The sequence below is a fragment of the Solenopsis invicta genome, chromosome 9 (genome assembly GCF_016802725.1).
Source record: "Solenopsis invicta isolate M01_SB chromosome 9, UNIL_Sinv_3.0, whole genome shotgun sequence".
NCBI lineage: Eukaryota > Metazoa > Arthropoda > Insecta > Hymenoptera > Formicidae > Solenopsis > Solenopsis invicta.
This window is the reverse complement of record NC_052672.1, coordinates 17,546,369-17,565,996: the sequence shown is the minus strand read 5'-3', so window position 1 is coordinate 17,565,996 and position 19,628 is coordinate 17,546,369. Positions and strand designations below refer to the sequence as shown.

Genomic DNA, 19,628 nt, shown 5'->3' with positions numbered 1-19,628 from the left:
GCGCGATAACGTCGTCGCGTGCATAAGCACGCACATATCAGCAGCGATTACGGTACACTCTACGCGGAAGGACAAGTCGGCGGCGGCGGCCTATGGCAAAGGATTCTGTTCGTCGTCGACGACTCTGAAGCGAATCTGTGGACATGCACACTAAAATCCGATTTTGCTTCTTGCCCGATTATGTTCACCCTCCGTTCTAAAGTCTCCGCCAATTGGCACCATTCGCAACGTCGATGTAGCTCGCAATTTCAGATTTTTGTAGACGACAGCCTACGTATCGTACCTGAATCTCTCGTAATAGAGATAAAAAAATCTAACGACGTATCTCGCGGGTAAGTGTTAAATTTGACACGATTGAATTTTTCGCACAAACTGCATTTGAATTTTTCTAAATAAAACTTGATCATCTCTAATGAGATTTATTTGTATCTTTTTACAGTGGAAACTGACGAGGATAAATAATAACGAACGGCGACAATGCCACTCCCAAATATTTTGAGAAAAGCAAGCAGCTATATCCTAGGCGATTGCGGCCAGGATAACCGACGCGTCATTTATCAGGACGGTGAGGCATTATTCTGCAAAAACAACGTCTGCGTGCATCCTCCTACGTTAATGAGACAACACGCCGACGTGGTGCATCATCCTGGATACATGACTGTAACTTGCAAGTTGAACAAAAATTCCAATTTGCCGACCCTGCACCTAAGTTGGATACCCAACAGTACGTTACGCAAGCATCCTACCACCTTGGAAAATCTGAATGCCAGGAGCGACAGGAGCGGTAGTGCAACGGCAAGCGTGATACAACGACAGGGCAGCGGCGGCTCCCCTCGTTCGCGAATTTCCGCCGCGGAAAAGGCACGCGAGGAGGGAGGTGTTTTCGATTCGCTCAACGTGAGACCACCTGAGCTCGAGAACGAGAATGAAAATGAAAATGAAAATGAAAATGATATCGAGAATGATAACGGAAATGAGAAATTAGATGTGTGCTTGGAGGCAAAGGAGCCCGTCAACTGCGGGGACTGCGAACGCGTCTGTTCCGGTTCTGGCAATCGTTACGGCTATGACTTTCCGTGTCATTCGAGTGCAGATCCCGCCGCCGCCACCACCACCACCACCACCACCACCACCACCACCACCACCACCACCACCATCACCACCACCACCACCACCACCACCACCACCACCACCACCACCACCACTGCCGCTGCCGCGATCGACCACGAGAACCACGAGGAAAATGCGAGCAAAACTACCGAGAAGGTGGATTCGATAGAGTCGAGCAACGAAAAAATCGGCGATTCGATAGTGCGAGGAGACTTTAACGACTCAATCGAGCCACGCTTCTCGTTCCGCGACGACGACGTGAGCGTCAAGAGTCGCAGCTTGTCGTTAACGTCGACGTGCAGTCTATCCATCTCGGTACCTACCGACGGTGTGTAAATATATATATTTATATCCGTATATCGAAAAGTTGCTTGCGTATACAATTAATATGTACGTTGTTGTTTTTACAGCGGAGGAAATACCATCGTGGATGAGGTCTCCCGAACTTCTAGCGCTGCAACACAATCTCGTCTTTCCCGAGAGCGCGACCGCGTCGCCCGTGACGCTGCGTAGAGCACATCGATGCAGAAGATTCTCGGTCGACCTCGGCGAGATGCGATCGTTGAGGCTATTTTTCGCCGATCCCGCTTGCACCTGCGGTCAGTTGGTCGTGGCGAGCAGAGAGAGCCAATACAAGATTTTACATTTTCATCACGGCGGCTTGGACCGGCTAGCCGCCACTCTACATCAATGGCATCAATTGCTTTATCCGCGCTTAAACACGGATACGGAAGAGACTCTACCCTATAGGTTAGAGACATTACCCTACTATTACCCTCTAATATCTCTCTTTTGTCGAATAACGATTTATCATGTCCTTGCGCAGGCATTTTATGGTATGCCGCCCGGAAGTAAGCCGAGACGAGCTGCATCCCGAGGAGGGCCAAGTGCCGATGATCACGTCGTTGGCTTGGAAAGATTTATTGAATGAACGAGGCCAAGTGGAGGATGATCTTGCTCTTCGTAAGGGAATATTTTTCGGAGGTTTAGAACCAGCGCTACGAAAAATCGTTTGGCCCTTTCTATTGCACTGTTACTCTTATCAAAGCACGTACGAGGATAGAGAACAAATCGATGCCATTAGGCGGCAAGAGTACGAAGAGATACAGAAACGTAGACTGAGCATGAATCCGGAGCAAGCCGAGCGTTTCTGGCGAAACGTGGTGTGCATAGTAGAAAAGGATGTTGTCCGCACGGATAGGGCTAATCCGTATTACGCCGGTGAGGGTAATCCCAACGTCGAAGTGATGAAGTGAGTTACGACTTGATACGACACCCGATTATTCATACTTATTTTGCGCATCCTGTGCACATCACTTTTTCTCTCTCTCTCTCTCTCTCTCTCGCAGAAATATTTTACTCAACTACGCGGTATACAATTGTCGCTTGGGTTACACTCAAGGAATGTCCGATCTCTTAGCTCCGTTACTAGCCGAACTCAACTCTGAAATTGAGGCCTTCTGGTGTTTCGCGGGTTTGATGCAAAGATCGGTAGCCGTGTGCACTCCGACCGATACAGATATGGACAGAAATCTGTGCTATCTTCGAGAGCTAGTCAGAATTATGGTACCAGACTTTTATGCGCATCTTCAAAAGCATGCGGATGCCTCGGAGCTTCTGTTTTGTCATCGATGGATACTCTTGTACGTACGACTGTATTTGTCCGTATTGTCCCATGTATTAATGTATGTCGTCTAACGACAAAATAACTAATAAAATTTTTATATACAGGGTGTTTCAGAAATAGTTGGCCAAACTTTAAAAGCATATTTCACTCATTGTAAGGATAAAAAAAAGTCATATAAACATGGGTTTGAAAATGTTTCCTTTCCAAGTTATAAACATTTTTTTATTTTACAGAAATTGCTGGAAATAATTTCCTTTCGCATCAATGCATGCTTCGCATTGACGTCGCATAGATTGTCGAAAACGTTCAAAAATTCTCGGAGTATTTCGTATTTTTTCACACAGCAATAATACAATTTCAAAGTACTTCTACAGTAGCAACAGAAGTATCATACATGAGAGTCTTGAGATGCCCCCATAAGTAAAAATTCAAAGGGTTTAAATCGGGAAAACGTGCAAGCCAAGCAATGGGTCCTCCTTTATCAATTCATGTATTGATGTAATTATTATTCAGGAACTCTCGAGCAATGCGGTTGAAATGTGCTAGAGCTCCATCATGCATAAACCAAATTTGATTGCGTATCTGTAGTGGAATGTCTTCTAATAATATAGGGAGTTGCGTTTTCAAAAATTGTCTGTAGTTGTTATTATTAAGTGTAGGTGAAAAAAAATCGGTCCAAAAAGAAAATTTCGGAAGGAAATCATTTCCAACAATTTCTGTAAAGTCAATAAAAAAATGTTTATAACTTGGAAAGGAAGCATTTTCAAACCCATATTTATATAACTTTTTTTCATTCTTACAATGAGTGGAATATGCTCTTAAAGTTTGGCCAACTATTTCTAAAACATCCTGTATACATGTACATGTATAATACATGTAGCTCACGTATAATTTTCTTCTCACATCACTTTTTCTCTCGTTTCTCTCGTTGCAGATGTTTGAAAAGAGAATTTCCAACCGAAATAGCGTTGGTCATGTGGGAAGCCTGCTGGGTCAATTATTTAACAGATCACTTTCACTTGTTTCTTTGTCTCGCTATTATGTGCGTTTACGCGGACGACGTTATCGCTCAAGATCTCCGAACGGATGAAATGTTGTTGCATTTCAGTTCATTGGCCATGTATATGGACGGGAACGTTATACTCCGAAAGGCGCGAGGCCTGCTTCATCATTTCCGTCAGCTTGTGCGCTTACCTTGCACATTAGCTGGATTGTGCCGACAATGTGGTCCAGGAATGTGGGACAGCGCGCACGATCCTGTAATAGAATGCGTGGATCACGAAGATACGCAATGTCCCTATTTAAATAATTACGAGTAACTCTAATTTATTGAAAGAAAGGAAAGAGCTCATCAGTATTACTAGAACGTATGATAATTAACTCGTTTCGTCGATTTAGATTAGATTGAACGACTTCTTGTTCTCTCTCTCTCTCTCTCTACACGGATCTTTCTCTATAACAAACTTTGATTAATAGCCTATACAGACTATTGACTGCAAACACATTAATATTTACAAAACGTATCGAGTCTAGTCACTATGCTCTCTGTATCTACGCGCGAATAAACTCTGTTATTACGTGCGCGACGATACGTCACTTTGTTCTCGTACAGAACTGTTCGAACACCGTTTTAATTGAACGAAAGAAAGAGTAAAGCAAGAATCACCTGTGTTAATCACCTACGTTATACGTTGGACATTGTTGATATCTCGAGTACCGAAACACTAAGACATATCTCAGAATCTAATTTCAAATCAAGTTCACTGTCAGTTAAAAAGTAAACTTACGAGATTTTGACAATGTTGTATATTATAAAAGATAAATATCTGCAGTATTCGCAATGTTAAAGACTGACGAATGAAAGAAAAAACTAAGTACTACAAGCTAAGTACAAGCTAATGCCCAATAATGCACCCTTGGTTTTGAAATGGAAAGATATCCGTCATCCAATCTCACTCCAATACAATCTCCACTTAACAATCTAATAGGGAGCTCGCCCGCTAGGAATCACAAAAGGAGAAATCAAATCAAGTACAAGCACATAAAAGTTCTATTTATTGTAAATATGTACCCGAATCATGCAGGGTATAAATCAATAGCGTATGTTTCTCCAAAGTGTTCACTTACGTTCGTATATTATATACACCCAACACATTGCGATACGTATATCCTTTAATTGCACGTACGTAAAAAATAACGTACAACTTGTTTTTCTTTTGTGGTTTAAGTAGCAACATACCCAATTTTAAATTATTAAAAATTGATCAAACATAATTTTTCAAACGCCAAGTGCACACTTGCACCTATATCATCTTGTTTGTTACTTTATGAATTTGAAAACAAATATGACAAACTAATTTCACCATGTAACTTTATTCTAAACAAATGGAATATCAATTTTGCATTTTTTTTTTTTGTAATAATTATTATAATCTTTTGTGTTACATACGTAAAGATAAAGCTACTTTAGAATATTCAAGATTTTACAGATACTGTGCCTATGCAACAAAGGCGATTATACATTTCATCAGAAGCATAACATTTTATCGAAAATAGCTTTTATCGCGCTTTTATCGTACTATCTGGTATCGTTGAAATCTTGAAGAGAAATCTATCTGTGTTAAGATCTGTTCCGTGCAGATCTCAGTTTAAAATAAATATAAGAACGTAGAAACTTGCGCGCGCGTGTGTGTGTGTGTGTGTGTGTGTGTGTGTGTGTGTGTGTGCGCGCGCGCGCGCGCGCGCGTATGTGTGAGTGTATGTATGTATGTGTTGTTGCGAATAAATCAGTAGAGAGATTTGTATAATCAACTATTTATTATTATTCGTTTAAATTGCTTTTGGACAAAAAAATATATATATGTAGATATATATACATACGTGCATATGTATGTGCGTAAACACACACCCGCAATATTTATTATACGCTACACTTACACAGGTACACAGATGTGATGGACATGCTGCAAACACCTTTTTGGCAGTTTCATACGTATCTTGTACAAAAATACAATCTCAAAAAAAAAAACATCGTAATATCATACTTTTGCTATTGCCGTTACTATCACGTACGCTAACATTATTTTATTATAATGGACAAACGTGAATTATTTTAGCTTATTAAAAAAATATAAATACAATGACGAAGATTCTCCATTAGAGAAATCTCCGTATAATAAAGAAATCACGCATATCTCTGTCCCGGGACAACTTTACAAAAGTAAAATATACGTATAAAAATGAACATATTTTTTTTCTACAGACTTCCGCATTGCTATATCCCCTGTACTAAACTTATACTTGACCTGTACACGTGTCGACTTGTGCCAAAGTATTGTCTGTTTGTCGTACGTACATGTAAAGCATATCCTGCAACAAATAACTACCGCCTTATTTAGCACATGGATATCTCATATTAAAAAATTTCATAGTTTGCAATTCAATTACTCATACTATTGTAACAATCTCCGCTTCAGTCATCGTCATTCGGTCCACATACTCGACACCTATACCAATATATCATCGATTCTCGCTTTGATAATTCTATGCGTATGTGTATACGATATCCATATTTTTGCCGTTGATAAATCTTAATATGGAGATTCAATTGAGATACATGGTCAACTTTCGTAAAATATCCTGCAGATATCTCACGATAGAATCTATATCACAAAAATCAAGTATTCTCCTCTTTTGATTAACATGTAAAAATGATCGTTTTGTTATTGACTGATCCAAGATTGCAAATGTATTTGTATAAAATTGACCGATACTAAAATCATACAAGTAATAGCCCATCCTACGACAAAAACTAACCAACATCTGCCCGAAAAAGGACTTGCAAATTTGTTAATGACCCCGAGACCGATGACCTTGTTAGTCTTCTGTCTGGCACAATAAACCAAAAAGGTAGGTATTAAATATTGTATTCCTGCTCCAGCATACGAACCTGTGATACCGACTAATATCGACAGATCTTTGGTAATCATCGCGATCAGGTACGGTGGTATCACCGCTAAGACGGGGAAGACTAGTTTCCGAAGACATAAATTGTAAGATGTATCCTCTTTTAAAAAGAGGGATTGTAAATTATTTCGGAGGGTAATTGCTATAATGGGAAAACTGGTACTCAAAGTGAACACTGGAAAGAGGGCTAAGAAATACTCCATAAGAAGCATAAAAATATTGTCGCTCTTGGAACAATCGCCCAAACCACGTGGGCCAAAGTCCAAAGTATAAAGATCATCCAAGCGCTCAAAGGCGAAGATGCCAGTTAGAGCCAATAGTAAATAAAAGAGGGCGATTAGGGTGTAATCAAGAGCTAGAAATCGATTTAGTTTAGACTTGTTCGCGATTGGTGCAACCAGGGCTGGTAACGAGTGATGACACATGAAGGAGTAAACACAAGCACCGAAAAGACTGGGAACTCCTAAAATGACAACAATAAAATTAACATAGTATTTACAGTATCATTAGCAATTTTTTATTTTTATTGTATACACATACACACAAAATTAGTTATATATATATATATATATATATATATATATATATGCATATACAGGGTGATTATTAATGAATGTTCCCACTTTTTACCATCGGAGCACGTATTTGTAATTTCTAATAATATGTTAGAAATACATATCCGTCGGTAAATCATGCTCCGATGGTAAAAAGTGAGAACATTCATTAATAATCACTCTGTGTGTGTGTGTGTGTGTGTGTGTGTGTGTGTGTGTGTGTGTGTGTGTGTGTGTGTGTATAATATGACTAATTTTGTATTTAGAGATCGCGTAAAAATTAACGATTAATCATTAATCAATTTTCCAGCTTACCAGCTAAATTCACAATAGGTGGATCGCCACGAGGACCGTGTACAACGAGATTTTTTAAAGCGTATACGATCATTAGAGTGAACGCGAGCCATCGCATTACAGAAGTCAGTACTTGAAGATACTTGGTCTTTTGAACATTGAAAAATACAAACGGACCCAATTGCAATACAAAGATAGTCTGAAAATAAAAACAGCGTGTCTGATTCCGATGCTTTCCGCTCAACAAAATTAAAGCGATAAGCGATGTATATATTCCAAAATTTTACAAACCACAACCACGTACCAGAAATATTCTATATGTATCCAGTCGATTAAGCATGGAACCTTCCCAGCAAACTTCGGTATCCGGTATAGTATCGTTGCATGTAAAATTTGTTGGCAAATAAGTGCAGGCGACATCTACCAATGACTTTGCGACTGCTGCACCATAAATACTTAAATCTCCGTATAGATATATGGCGAAACATAAATAGAAGAGAGTAGTGCCAAATCTATTGAAAAAAATGGATGCCATTTGTCCCATCTCAATTTTATCGTGAATCACGTAATATCTACAGGTCATATCCGAATGATCTGGACTGGTTGAAAGAGGAGCTGTTACCAGCGGAGTGTCCTCCGAATCTGAATTGGAAGGGCCAGATTCACCTATTGTCTGGGAAACCTGAAAAATAACGTATTTTAATTTGCAATGTTGCATTTGCACACACGTGTGTCGAAGGAAAATGATGCTGCGAAGCACTTTGCCTCACATTGCCACGGTTTTTTTTTTCCAAGTCAAAGGTTGATTATTACCTGCAATCTTTCGAAAACATCTGTAGAGCGGCGTTTGACTGCCCTTTAGGGCTATAATATTTTCTCTCTGCTTCCCGTTTCTCGCTTCTTACCTTTTTTTCGTGCAACATTTAATCAACAAGCGTGTTTCTCTCGTCGTACGTTTATCTCTTTTGAAATTTGTCAAATTTGCCAACTTTAATCTCCATGATAAAACAATGTGCAAAAACGCAAAAAGTAAGAAAAGTAAGGAAGCAAAGAGCACAGAGGCACAGAGTAGCCTTTATAACTAAGGAAAACTAAAGACAAGTTGACGTAATACTCACGCGTTTTCGATGCTGGATATGCCTCCACGTAACGATAGCATTGGCAGATGCCATTGCTTCTATGACAAATGTAACCGTGATAAAACTGTAAGAAAGACGAGACAAGTTTAGATCTAAACTACGCGAAATCACCTGATCAACTTGATCAAGTTCCTTCTGTCTAGTAAGCCAAGCCATTCTACCTGATGAACGCTAACACTAAAATGACGCTTAATCCAAGTGCCCATCCTGCTCGGCTAAATACGGCTGGTAAAGTCAAAGCACCAGTTCCAACGATGAGATTGAAGATGTACACGAGTCCGACCTACGACGGACGATATCTTTTTCAATGACAATCGCATCCTCTATGTGTTCACTGCCCACTAACCTTGGTTAGGATCAGTGAGTGTCAACGAACGACGCACTGCGCGCCGTATGTGTCAACGTAGAACTTGTAGGAGATGGGAGATGGGATGTGAGCCTGGGAGATGGGATTCAAAAGCCCCTTCCCCTCCCCCCTCCCCCCACGATTATTTTTTCCTTACCCATGTTGGATACTGGTCGCTGACATTCTCATCGGACATTCTTCTCGAATCGAACCAACTCCAAACTCACCGAAACTCACTAATGCTCACTAAACTCACACCAGCGGAAGTTGTCGATTGTCGCGACGCCGCCATCGCAGTTGATCGCAGTCGTCGCAGTCAGTCGTCGCACGTCGCGCGTCTTCGTCCTCGCAATCTCGCGTGCGAGTCGCTGATAAATCGCCAATGATCGCCGATCCATTGTTTCGTCTTTTTCCGTTGACAATGTGATATTTGCATTACGAAAATGTTGAAAAATCATTACTAATTATTACTCTTTTATTTAAATCAAAACCTTGTACCTTAAATTTGTACGAATGAGGAGTGGAGGCGAGTAATCGACACAACGCATTCTTGCATCCAACAAATTTTCTTCCTTTCAAAATGAAAATTTCAATTTAGACTGATCGAGTGGTCACCAATTTTTTCTTACGAATTAGACGTAAACAATCGATTGACAAATATCCGACGGTGAAGAAGAGACATTAACGAAAGACGTTTGCTGTATCGATCGATCAGGCCTATAGGGCCTTAAATGATCAATAATCACTAATAATGTCATTAATAAGTAATGACTTAAATTTTCACAACTTTCAAGAGACTAACGAGAACGACTCGTGATTACCTTATTCCATTACTCTTTATAGTTTTTACCGTTTCTTTCTTGTGGAAGGAGATAAATGTGTAATGATATGTGTGTGTGTATTGTATATTTATCGTTTACATTTATCTCCTTTTTTTTCGTTAATAATTCTGAAAGGTTTTTTTTTTTTAAGATCTAAAGAGGTCGTCGATTGTCTTAATCTCTCCAAAAATTTATAATTCTTTTATAATGACAATCGTTTGATGAAATTGAGACAATTGTTCGTTAACAGAAATATCGAAATATAAATAACTTAATATTATTACAAACAATTAAAAAGTAAAGAAACTTTTTTAAGTAAATGGATATTCAAGCGAAGATAAAAATATAAATTTTCATACTCGAAGAAACAAAAAAAGCTAAAAATATTAACAGTTATATCAAGTTGTAAAAAAAACTTTGAAGATTGGCGTGTACTGTGAGAAAAATACAGTAAAGTTTATTACGACGGCTGCTCACTCCCTTGACAAAGAATCGAGGCGTGGACTATTTAAAAAAAATCACAACCATGTTTTTTCAGACTTTTATTTTATAATCCCATAAGTCTAAAGTAGTCTTTAAGATGTGTACGTGAATGGTCTTGCGCAATACAATGGGAATAAATTATAATACTTTGGCTACGCTTACGGGGTCAAAACCGTGGTGCCTTTCTTTTTTTTTCCGTTTGTTTGAGCGAACATTGGTAAGACTATTTCAGATTAGCGGTTTACCCCATCGTGTAAAAAAAAAAGAAAAAAAGGAATAAAGACAAAGAAAGGCCATCTTTTCCCTCAACGATAGGCAAATTGTAATAAAAAACGAAATAAACAAGAGGCTTGTCTCTCTGCGCGGAATGACGTACAACGTATATATTCAGACGCAAGCAACTCTTAAAAAATACCGCACATTGATCGGAATGCATTGATCGACTTTGATTGCCATTGTGCCATTCGTACTCGATCGTTCGTTTGCGGGTAGAATAAAACGACGGTCTCTTTCCCGCGACGGAAAAGTTTGTTATCCGCGTGAATGTTTCTCGCTTGAATTCTCAAAGAATGGCAATCGAGGTTTACGCGTACAACTTTTACGGGGGGGGGGGGGGAGGCAACGAATCAACGTAAAAAGAAGCGTTCTGCTCTCGCGTTGAGAGAAGGATGTCTCGCGAGGAATGTTTAGCTAAATGCTATCGTATAGACACAAGTTGTTCAAATATATAATACAAAGGACTCGATATAAGACAAGGTAGAAAAAGGTATTCGGGAATCGGGGTACATGTTTAAGATCGTTACTTCAAATCGATGAAAAAACGATGGAAAATGATGGTGTTTAAACGAGCAAGAACGAGTCGTCGATCTTTATCGTATCTTTATCGGATCGTCGCCGAGGAACAATCGCGCGCGGGAGGAGGGTGATATATATATATATATATATATATATATATATATATATATATATATATATATATATATATATATATATATATATCGTAAGCTCCTCTCATTTTATCGCTTACACGCTTACCTCACCTCGCGCGTATCTTAAACACGTACATCCGAATTGAAAGAAGCTACCTTTGCCCCAAAGAAGGAACCAAAGGGCAATCGTCGCGGAAGTTGATGTTACGTCCGCCTGCGAAACGAGACAAAAGCCCCTCTCTCTTTCTCTCTCTCTCAAAGTCTCGGGGATCGGGGAATGTGATAGTGTATGTGTATACGCGCGATCAGAAACGCGTTTAGAAGCACTTCCTATGGACGATGGAGGGTCCAGACTCGTCGTACTCTTGCTTCGAGATCCACATTTGTTGGAAGGTGGAGAGCGAGGCGAGAATCGATCCACCGATCCATACGGAGTATTTCCTCTCTGGTGGGGCGATAATCTTAATCTTCATGGTAGACGGAGCTAAGGCAGTGATCTCCTTCTGCATCCTGTCGGCTATGCCAGGGTACATGGTGGTACCGCCGGACAAAACGGTGTTGGCGTAGAGGTCCTTACGAATGTCGACGTCGCACTTCATGATCGAGTTGTAGGTGGTCTCGTGAATTCCGCAAGCTTCCATACCTAGGAACGAGGGTTGGAAGAGAGCCTCGGGGCAACGGAATCGTTCGTTGCCTATGGTGATGACCTGACCGTCGGGAAGCTCGTAGCTCTTCTCCAAACTGGAGGAAGAGGCCGCAGTGGCCATTTCCTGCTCAAAGTCCAGCGCGACGTAACAGAGTTTCTCTTTGATGTCACGAACGATCTCTCGTTCAGCCGTAGTCGTGAAGGAGTATCCTCTCTCGGTGAGAATCTTCATGAGATAGTCGGTCAAGTCGCGGCCGGCGAGATCCAAACGGAGAATAGCGTGCGGCAGGGCGTATCCCTCGTAGATCGGTACAGTATGGGAAACGCCATCGCCCGAGTCCAGGACGATACCGGTGGTACGACCGGAAGCGTAGAGTGACAGGACGGCCTGGATTGCCACGTACATGGCCGGGGTGTTGAACGTCTCGAACATGATTTGCGTCATCTTTTCGCGATTAGCCTTGGGATTCAAGGGTGCCTCGGTGAGAAGAACGGGATGTTCCTCCGGAGCCACTCGCAGTTCGTTGTAGAACGTGTGATGCCAGATCTTCTCCATGTCGTCCCAGTTGGTGACGATACCGTGCTCGATCGGATATTTCAAGGTTAGAATACCCCTTTTCGATTGAGCCTCGTCACCGACGTAAGAATCCTTCTGTCCCATACCGACCATGACACCTTGGTGGCGTGGCCTGCCGACGATCGAGGGGAAGACGGCGCGGGGTGCGTCGTCCCCGGCGAAGCCAGCCTTGCACATGCCGGATCCATTGTCAACTACGAGCGCGGCAACTTCCTCGTCGCACATGTTTGCTCTCTTTTAGCTGCAAACGACACAAAATAACGATTAGCCTTACAACGTATGAGGGATACTCGTCTCGATCGTTCGCACGCTCGCACGCACAAATTTTGATTAAAAACACGCAAATCGCCTTCGTTAGCCGGTGACCGGCTTGTACTCGCTGCTCTCGAGACACATTCTCAAGATGGCGTCGAGCGTCGGGCGTCGAGTTAGTATACGTAATATACAAGGATAGCTTCTTACGAATCGAATGGAGAATATTCGACACGGGGGGGAATCGTTCGAGATGCGGCGACGCGTATAAACGAGAAATTTTATTCGTACGTATTTTGTAAAACGGAGTCGAGAGAAAGTCGCGAGAGAGTCTTCGAGCAGATGCGAAAGAGCAACGTTTATCGTTAATTATCGGAACCGCACCCTGCCCCACCCTGCCCCACCCGTTCAACTCCGCACCCTGTCCCGCTCCACTCCACCCTTCTTCCACGAGCCTCCACTGTCTCGCGCGATCAAACGCGACAGATTCTCATCAATTTTCACGATATAAAATTTTACAAATTTTAACCCCTCGAACGTACGCATACGGTGGCACGCGCATCGTGCACCCAAACTTTCTTTCGTGACGTGTTCTCAATGACGATGTAGCGAGCTAACCGGGTGATGTGCGCGCGCGCGATTACACCAATCGTGTTACATCCATGGGAATAATACCAATGAATTCACATAGAAGCACTTTTAACGCGCTTGCGCGCATCATCCGGTTGACATACACACCGTCACCACCCCCCTTTCATTTGCACTTTGTACGACAATATCGTAATATCGGGCATTATTTTTCGCCGCACACTTTTATTCCAACGCCAACGCGCTTTCTATGGAATTTTTATTCCAATTTTTCGCTACAATTAACGCGATTCTAGGGTAACGCGATCGCAACACTTTACGTAGACTTACGTTTCGTGTAAAAAAAAACTCGAGTTATATACAGAATTTAAGCAGCGACACTGCCGCACCGTCGACCGATCCAGCACCGAACACAGAGTGTAGCCGAAGATCGGCTCACGGTTATATGAACAGATACGTTATTCCCCACCTCTCGACACTCGACCAATAAGGGTGGGACACCCTCGACCAATCCTGGCTTTCTTTACCATATATGGAAGTACTCTGACACAGAGGGGTTTCCGCAGCCCCCTTCTGCTGCTCCTCCCCCGCAGCCCCTCGGCCACGCGTCATCCGGCCGCCGGCGCGACGGCGGCGGTGGACGGCGCGACAAGCCGGTCGTCATCGTAGCGGTAGCGGTGGCGGCGGTGGTGGTGGTGGTGGTTCCCAGTGGTTCCACCGTTCGCACCAACCGGTGTGAATGTAACCGCTAAAATTGACCGTCAAGTTCTGCGAATTTTACGATCGAATCGATCGCGAGATCAGACGAGAGTCGACCAACTCGGTTTACAAGTACACATTTCGCTGATTGCGATGCTGATGCGAGCCGATTCGATGAACGCTAAATTATTGACGATTATCCGGATCCGAGAAAGGCGAGAGAATGCTCACGAGGTGATGGATTCGATAATGAATTTTTTCGGACACTCTTCGATCTCACGGTGAGATCGAAGTAAAGAACGCGCACGAGCGCGTCTCGCATCTGTCCGCGTAGGGGTTAGTAACGCGTTACGCGTCGTTGCTATTAATAAAGCATCGCGTCGTGCCGCAACCACCTGCCTCCCTGCCCGTGGCATCGTACAAGTTTATAACCACTTGACGTCGACAACCTGTCGCTGTCCGTTTCGCGCAACATTACTCGCGATTCGTAGCGGCGTAAAGACGTAGAGGCGTAGATGTATTTCTTTTGTGCCGCGCGACGGCACGAAATGTCTAATGAGAGAAGACGACGCGACAATTTGACAGCGCACACTCTTGATCTCTATGTCGACGATTCTCGCGTTTAAAAATGCAACGGAGTAACGTACCATACATACGTGACGTGACTCTCGCTAGGATGGCTAGCTCAAGCTGACGTTCACGTGCAATGCTGTCATCAGATATGAAAACTTACCTCTTTGTTTTTCTTAACACGTTGTTAAACGCTGTTCGCGAGCGATCGAATCGAGAGAGAGAGAGAAAGTGCTAATCGGGCGCAGCGGGCGGCGGCGGCGGAACAGAACCAACACCGTGAGTAGCGGCAGCGGCAGCACGAACGCTATGAACGAGATCGTCGTCCGGTCCTGTCGAGAAGAGAACCGTGAACGGCGGCGGCGGTAGCGACGACCACGAGCCGGTATTGCATTCGCCGCTCCGCTCTCCGCTCCGCTCCGCGCCGCACCGCGCCAAGCCACGCTGCCTCGCGCGCACGTCGCAGCACGTCGCACGTTGCATGGACTCGTCCAAAGGTGTGGTCGGTATGCAACGTTCGATATCTTTACCAACTCTCTACACTTTTCTAGAATCCAAATCTAAACCTAATCTAACCTATCCATTTTTCCAAGCGCAATACTCGCGATTACGATTGAGAAACGATCGTATCTTGGGCTTCTCGTGAGAAATGGCACGCTGTCGCATTTATCGTTCGATCGCTTCTCGCGTGACTCGTGACGTACCGATCTACCGAGATACCCCTTGCTGTGCAATAGACTCGTCCATCCAGCTTCTCCCCCACCGTACGCGGATTCACAGCTCTCTTGCCATATATGGGCATAAAACGAAAGCAACGCGCCGATTGGTCCGTCAGCCGGCTAGCGGCTAGATTCTCCAAATGCCGTTTCAAATCGTACGATACGGAGAGCGTGTCTCTCTTATGCTCTTCCAAGAGCGTATACTAACGTAAAGACTCGCTTTAAGATTAACCGCGTCGCGACTATCTGCATGAGCCTGCGAGCTCGTACATACATATGACATTTCTACGTACATCGGCGATACAATTTCCTTAAAATATTCCCAAAAATGTTTATATAAACGCGTGCGCCTTACTCTCTTCGACAGATTGACATTTCGTTTCTGCGCTCGCGTTAACAACGACAAGTGGTATACCTCGTACGATGACTTTCTAAAGAGATTGATCGATATGTTTCGGAAAATATTCCAGACAACTAATCTCTTCTAACCGTGTCGGACGCGAATATCATATCACCCAGCGTGTTATCGCGGGACGTTATACCCTGCGCAACCGCATCCGCCAGCACAAGTTTGCTCAATTCTTCAACTGCACCAAATACTTTGTATTAATATATATTTATTAATGGACGATTACAAATGTTAAGTAAAGTATAAGATTTGAGGCATCGATTTAAAGGTGTAGAGAGGAAGGGAGCGCGAATCTTGAGAGAATCTTTTTCGTAAAAGAGCTAGACGAAAGGTGCTACGCAACGGTAGGTAGGTACAAGCAGTAGATTCAAGGGCAGCCGGCACTCCGGCTCTGCGGGCGACGAGTGCGTTGCACTCTTTTGCCACGTCATACGCTCCAGGCCCTACGCTCCTCCCCCTCTCTCTCTCTCTCTCTCTCTCTCTCTCTCTCTCTCTCTCTCTCTTTCTTTCTCTCAGTCTGTCGATATGACACGGACTGCTTGATACGAATTACGGACAGACTGACGGACACCTAACCGGTACGAAGCTCTGCGTCTACGTGGAAGAGAGAGAGAGAGAGAGAGTTTCAAAATCGATATGCGCTGTCTCATCGTTCGGTCTTGTCGCGAAACCGGCTAACACGTGACCGCGCGCGCGCGCGGTCACGACGGACGGATGAAAAAAAACGGAAATTGTTTCGCCGATCGATCGTCAAATCGACGACATTTTCCATACGCGTGTTTAACACTCGTACGCTTCCGATGATTCATCCACGAGATGAGCGCGTGCGGCTCGTGCGGCGAACGGGAGGGGCTGTGTTAGCCAGGAACGCCCGATTACACTCGAATCATTTAAATATAACGGTTTCGTGGTTGCACGATCGACATAACAATACGATTATACTATGTATTAATTTAATCCATTTTCAGTTAACTCAATTGGCGATACGAATCAACGTGATCTTGTCTGCATGATATCTCAATTACACATGGTTGGTGGGATGTGTGCTTTTCTTGGAATAAAATAATTAACCCCGTTACGTTTGCTTGTCCTAAAGACCCAATGACCCAATGATATCTCGACCTTGTCCACCGTATAAGGCATAAGGTCTCGCGCCGCAAGGTCTCGCGCGTCGAAAGAGCAGGACTCGCGCGCGTAAGGAGGCTCGGAGCGGAGTTATCACCGCGTGATTGATACGACGACGACGACGACGACTCACGTTCGAGACACGTCATTTTCCCTTAGTAAACTCATGAATCAACAATTCAAGTTTAAACTTGAAATTGAGTTGAATTGTTGGATGCGATAGTTTGCGATTTATCGCAACCAAGAATTGTAGAAAAAATAGAGAGACTTTTTAATTGTTACATGACACACGTAAAGGAAAGTGGACGATAGGACTGCAACGACGCGACGCGGCGACGACGACGACGACGGCGACGGTCGGTGTTGGGTCATGTCGTCGATTCACCGGCATCGTATCTATATACAATTGAGACGTACGGTGTCACCGTTGCAATGCGCAATGCGCAATGCATTTTAAAAATGCACGCGCATATATGTAAACTTGAGAGCTACCCATGACAAGAGATATATCGAAAGTTTTATTGCTAAATATTCAATGATTTACGCACAACATCAGTTGTACATACATTGATACATATAACGTGGCATAAAATTTTCACGTGACTGTATATTCTCCAACGATATATACAGTCTTACGAGATACGTCTCTGATAACAGCTACTGTCGTACACTCGTGTGCCATGCGAGAAATATAAATTATATTCGTTGCTAAATTAATTGAGAAATCAATCATTTGCCTTTCGTGAGCCTTAACGTCATCCTTACGCATCTAGACTTTAATGGAAACGAGTATAATACGAATACTGATACGCATGCTTGTCAGAGAGAGAGAGAGAGAGAGAGAGAGAGAGAGACGGACGCGATCGTTGGAACAAAAATGTGTATCCCTTCGTTTTTGCAATATGACGACCGTCGCGTAGATTAGTCATCGTTAGCCTCTTCTTGCGTGTCTCACATCGCTTAGACATGATCGCGTCATGCGAGTGGAACGTTACGCCGAAAGAGACGTTTTTTCTCTTTCCAAAGAATCTATACTTATCACAATAAATAATCATTTTGAGATCATTTATAATACTGAGATTGGTAAAAAAGTCTCAACTACGGATCGCGCTAATTAACGCTTTCTCTTGACAAGCTTAATAATTTAAGCTATCGACAATGCTCGTGCAAGAATATTAATTTCAATTATGTATTTTATAATTCGTATTTAGTCTAATCTCTTTCGCGGTACGAAACAAATGCGCGCTCGAGAGAGAGAGAGAGAGAGAGAGAGAGAGAGAGAGAGAGAGAGAGAGACGATAATCGCATAATCGCATAATATGCCATTGGTGACAAGAGATAAAAACGTTGCAACAACGTACTCTTTACTGGGAAGCACTCTCTTGGATATAATACGTTTGACCATATTTGGTCCGTTTTGCCAATCTATATAGATCGTTATCTTGTGTTTGATATAGCGCTGTAGAGTCTTAACGTATCAACTTGAAATTTCGCACGACATTGAATTCTTGAAATTCAATCTTATTTACGCGATTAAGCTATTTAAAGTATGGTAAACAAACGAATATGCTCTCGCATACGTTATCAAGCATTCGTGTTCTTGACTTCTTTCAGAGAGAGCTGTTGTGAGTGCAATCAACGAATTCGCGCGAAACGGTCAAGGATTCGAAACGCGGTCACGGTAACTCAATGAACCGTATGCGTGTAGCCGAAAACGGCAGTAACGGTTTTCTTATTTTGCCAACTGCTTTTTGTCTCGCAAAACTAGCACGCAAATTTGCATCGATTCAAAGATTTCAAGTCGATGCAGTAACGTGTTCTCGAAATGCGTATAACGAAAAAGTAGGCCGGATACTAGAACTTGCGACGGTGCGTAGAAAGGCGAATGTTCCGGAAAGTGTTTTCCAAACTCTTTCCGGAACGCAGCTATAAGTTTTAATTTTATTATTTGATCAAAGTATTAAAATTTTTTCATTACCTGTTCGAAACGAATCACTTACGTTCGTTTATCACTTTTGTTCGAGCACGTTTCTGAAACGACTTTGAAACGAGAGATTGTCTCGAATGTACTCGAATGTCCTCTGTATGCGTATGTATTTACAAATAATTTTACGCGACTATTTTATTTCTCCCCCTAAAAAAAAAAAAATTAACAATCACTACGAATACTACTATACTTATAATATCCATTGCACTCTCGCAGATACGAAAAAGTCGATTGATACAATTTAAATGGCAACGAAGAAGGTACGCACGGTCCAGAGAAAACGAGAAAACCTGCTCCCGTCGTGACACCTGTCTCCCCGTTATACCCCGTATATACAGGCATCCGAGCGGAATGCAAAACGATGATGTAAGGCAGCGCGTACGAGTATTTCAGTGTGCTGTCAGCATCGCGATTATCGTTTTTCGATTGACTGAGACTCGAGAGTAACTGTGACCGTAATTAGACATTATTACGATAAATGTTTTTTTCTTCATAAATCTGCAATATAAAGATTCGAAGGCCGCCCTATCTAAGCTTTATGGTGTTTGGCAGTCGTGGAGAAATCGATGAGAAACGCCTGCAGCGGCCACCACGCCCAAAGCGAGACAAGGCTATACCCCATGTAGAGATTCATGGAACAATTCTATGGCACTGTTACAAAATTCCAAAATCTCTACCATTTATAGTCTCACTTTGGCCCGTAACGTTTATGCAATGAATTTCATCTAAACCAATAATCTATTACAAACTCTCGGAAGAACCCTGCTTAAGCTTTCTTTTGCAATAA

General features: G+C 42.7%; 3 protein-coding genes across 6 annotated transcripts; 1 reads left to right on the top strand and 2 right to left on the bottom strand.

Moving 5' to 3' along the window:
• The first annotated feature begins 107 nt into the window (after positions 1-107).
• On the top strand, positions 108-19,611 carry LOC105205534 (TBC1 domain family member 16). Of its 2 annotated transcripts, XR_005575615.1 has the most exons (7): positions 108-332; positions 440-1,438; positions 1,521-1,860; positions 1,937-2,362; positions 2,460-2,753; positions 3,672-4,176; positions 16,187-19,611. XR_005575615.1 is itself a non-coding variant. In XM_026140160.2 (6 exons), the coding sequence occupies exons 2-6, from the start codon at positions 478-480 to the stop codon at positions 4,054-4,056; spliced, it is 2,406 nt and encodes an 801-aa protein (XP_025995945.2). In that variant the 5' UTR covers positions 108-332; positions 440-477; the 3' UTR covers positions 4,057-5,765. The 2 variants fall into 2 exon arrangements, 1 of the variants encoding a protein (XP_025995945.2); XM_026140160.2 differs by lacking the exon at positions 16,187-19,611 and having other exon boundaries at positions 3,672-5,765.
• LOC105205533 (transmembrane protein 104 homolog) lies at positions 5,536-9,352 on the bottom strand. Of its 2 annotated transcripts, none has more exons than XM_026140161.2 (6): positions 9,194-9,352; positions 8,852-8,973; positions 8,670-8,754; positions 7,856-8,233; positions 7,573-7,750; positions 5,536-7,166 (listed from the first exon to the last, which is right to left on the bottom strand). In XM_026140161.2, the coding sequence occupies exons 1-6, from the start codon at positions 9,230-9,232 to the stop codon at positions 6,460-6,462; spliced, it is 1,509 nt and encodes a 502-aa protein (XP_025995946.1). In that variant the 5' UTR covers positions 9,233-9,352; the 3' UTR covers positions 5,536-6,459. The 2 variants fall into 2 exon arrangements, with proteins under 2 accessions (XP_025995946.1, XP_039309843.1); XM_039453909.1 differs by lacking the exon at positions 9,194-9,352 and adding an exon at positions 9,037-9,137.
• On the bottom strand, positions 10,385-14,999 carry LOC105205810 (actin-5C). 2 transcript variants are annotated; one of them, XM_011175439.3, is made up of 2 exons: positions 14,765-14,999; positions 10,385-12,733 (listed from the first exon to the last, which is right to left on the bottom strand). In XM_011175439.3, the coding sequence occupies exon 2, from the start codon at positions 12,715-12,717 to the stop codon at positions 11,587-11,589; it is 1,131 nt and encodes a 376-aa protein (XP_011173741.1). In that variant the 5' UTR covers positions 12,718-12,733; positions 14,765-14,999; the 3' UTR covers positions 10,385-11,586. The 2 variants fall into 2 exon arrangements, with proteins under 2 accessions (XP_011173741.1, XP_011173672.1); XM_011175370.3 differs by lacking the exon at positions 14,765-14,999 and adding an exon at positions 13,663-13,813.
• Positions 19,612-19,628: the final 17 nt, after the last annotated feature.

Excerpts from the sequence above, each read along its gene's own strand:
- LOC105205534 (XM_026140160.2), top strand. The coding sequence starts at position 478 with ATGCCACTCCCAAATATTTTGAGAAAAGCAAGCAGCTATATCCTAGGC. Across the intron at positions 1,861-1,936 it reads GAAGAGACTCTACCCTATAG|GCATTTTATGGTATGCCGCC; the intron begins GTTAGAGACATT and ends GTCCTTGCGCAG. Across the intron at positions 2,363-2,459 it reads CCCAACGTCGAAGTGATGAA|AAATATTTTACTCAACTACG; the intron begins GTGAGTTACGAC and ends TCTCTCTCGCAG.
- LOC105205533 (XM_026140161.2), bottom strand. The coding sequence starts at position 9,232 with ATGTCCGATGAGAATGTCAGCGACCAGTATCCAACATGG. Across the intron at positions 8,974-9,193 it reads GCGACCAGTATCCAACATGG|GTCGGACTCGTGTACATCTT; the intron begins GTAAGGAAAAAA and ends CGTCCGTCGTAG. Across the intron at positions 7,751-7,855 it reads ATACATATAGAATATTTCTG|ACTATCTTTGTATTGCAATT; the intron begins GTACGTGGTTGT and ends TTTTATTTTCAG.
- LOC105205810 (XM_011175439.3), bottom strand. The coding sequence starts at position 12,717 with ATGTGCGACGAGGAAGTTGCCGCGCTCGTAGTTGACAATGGATCCGGC.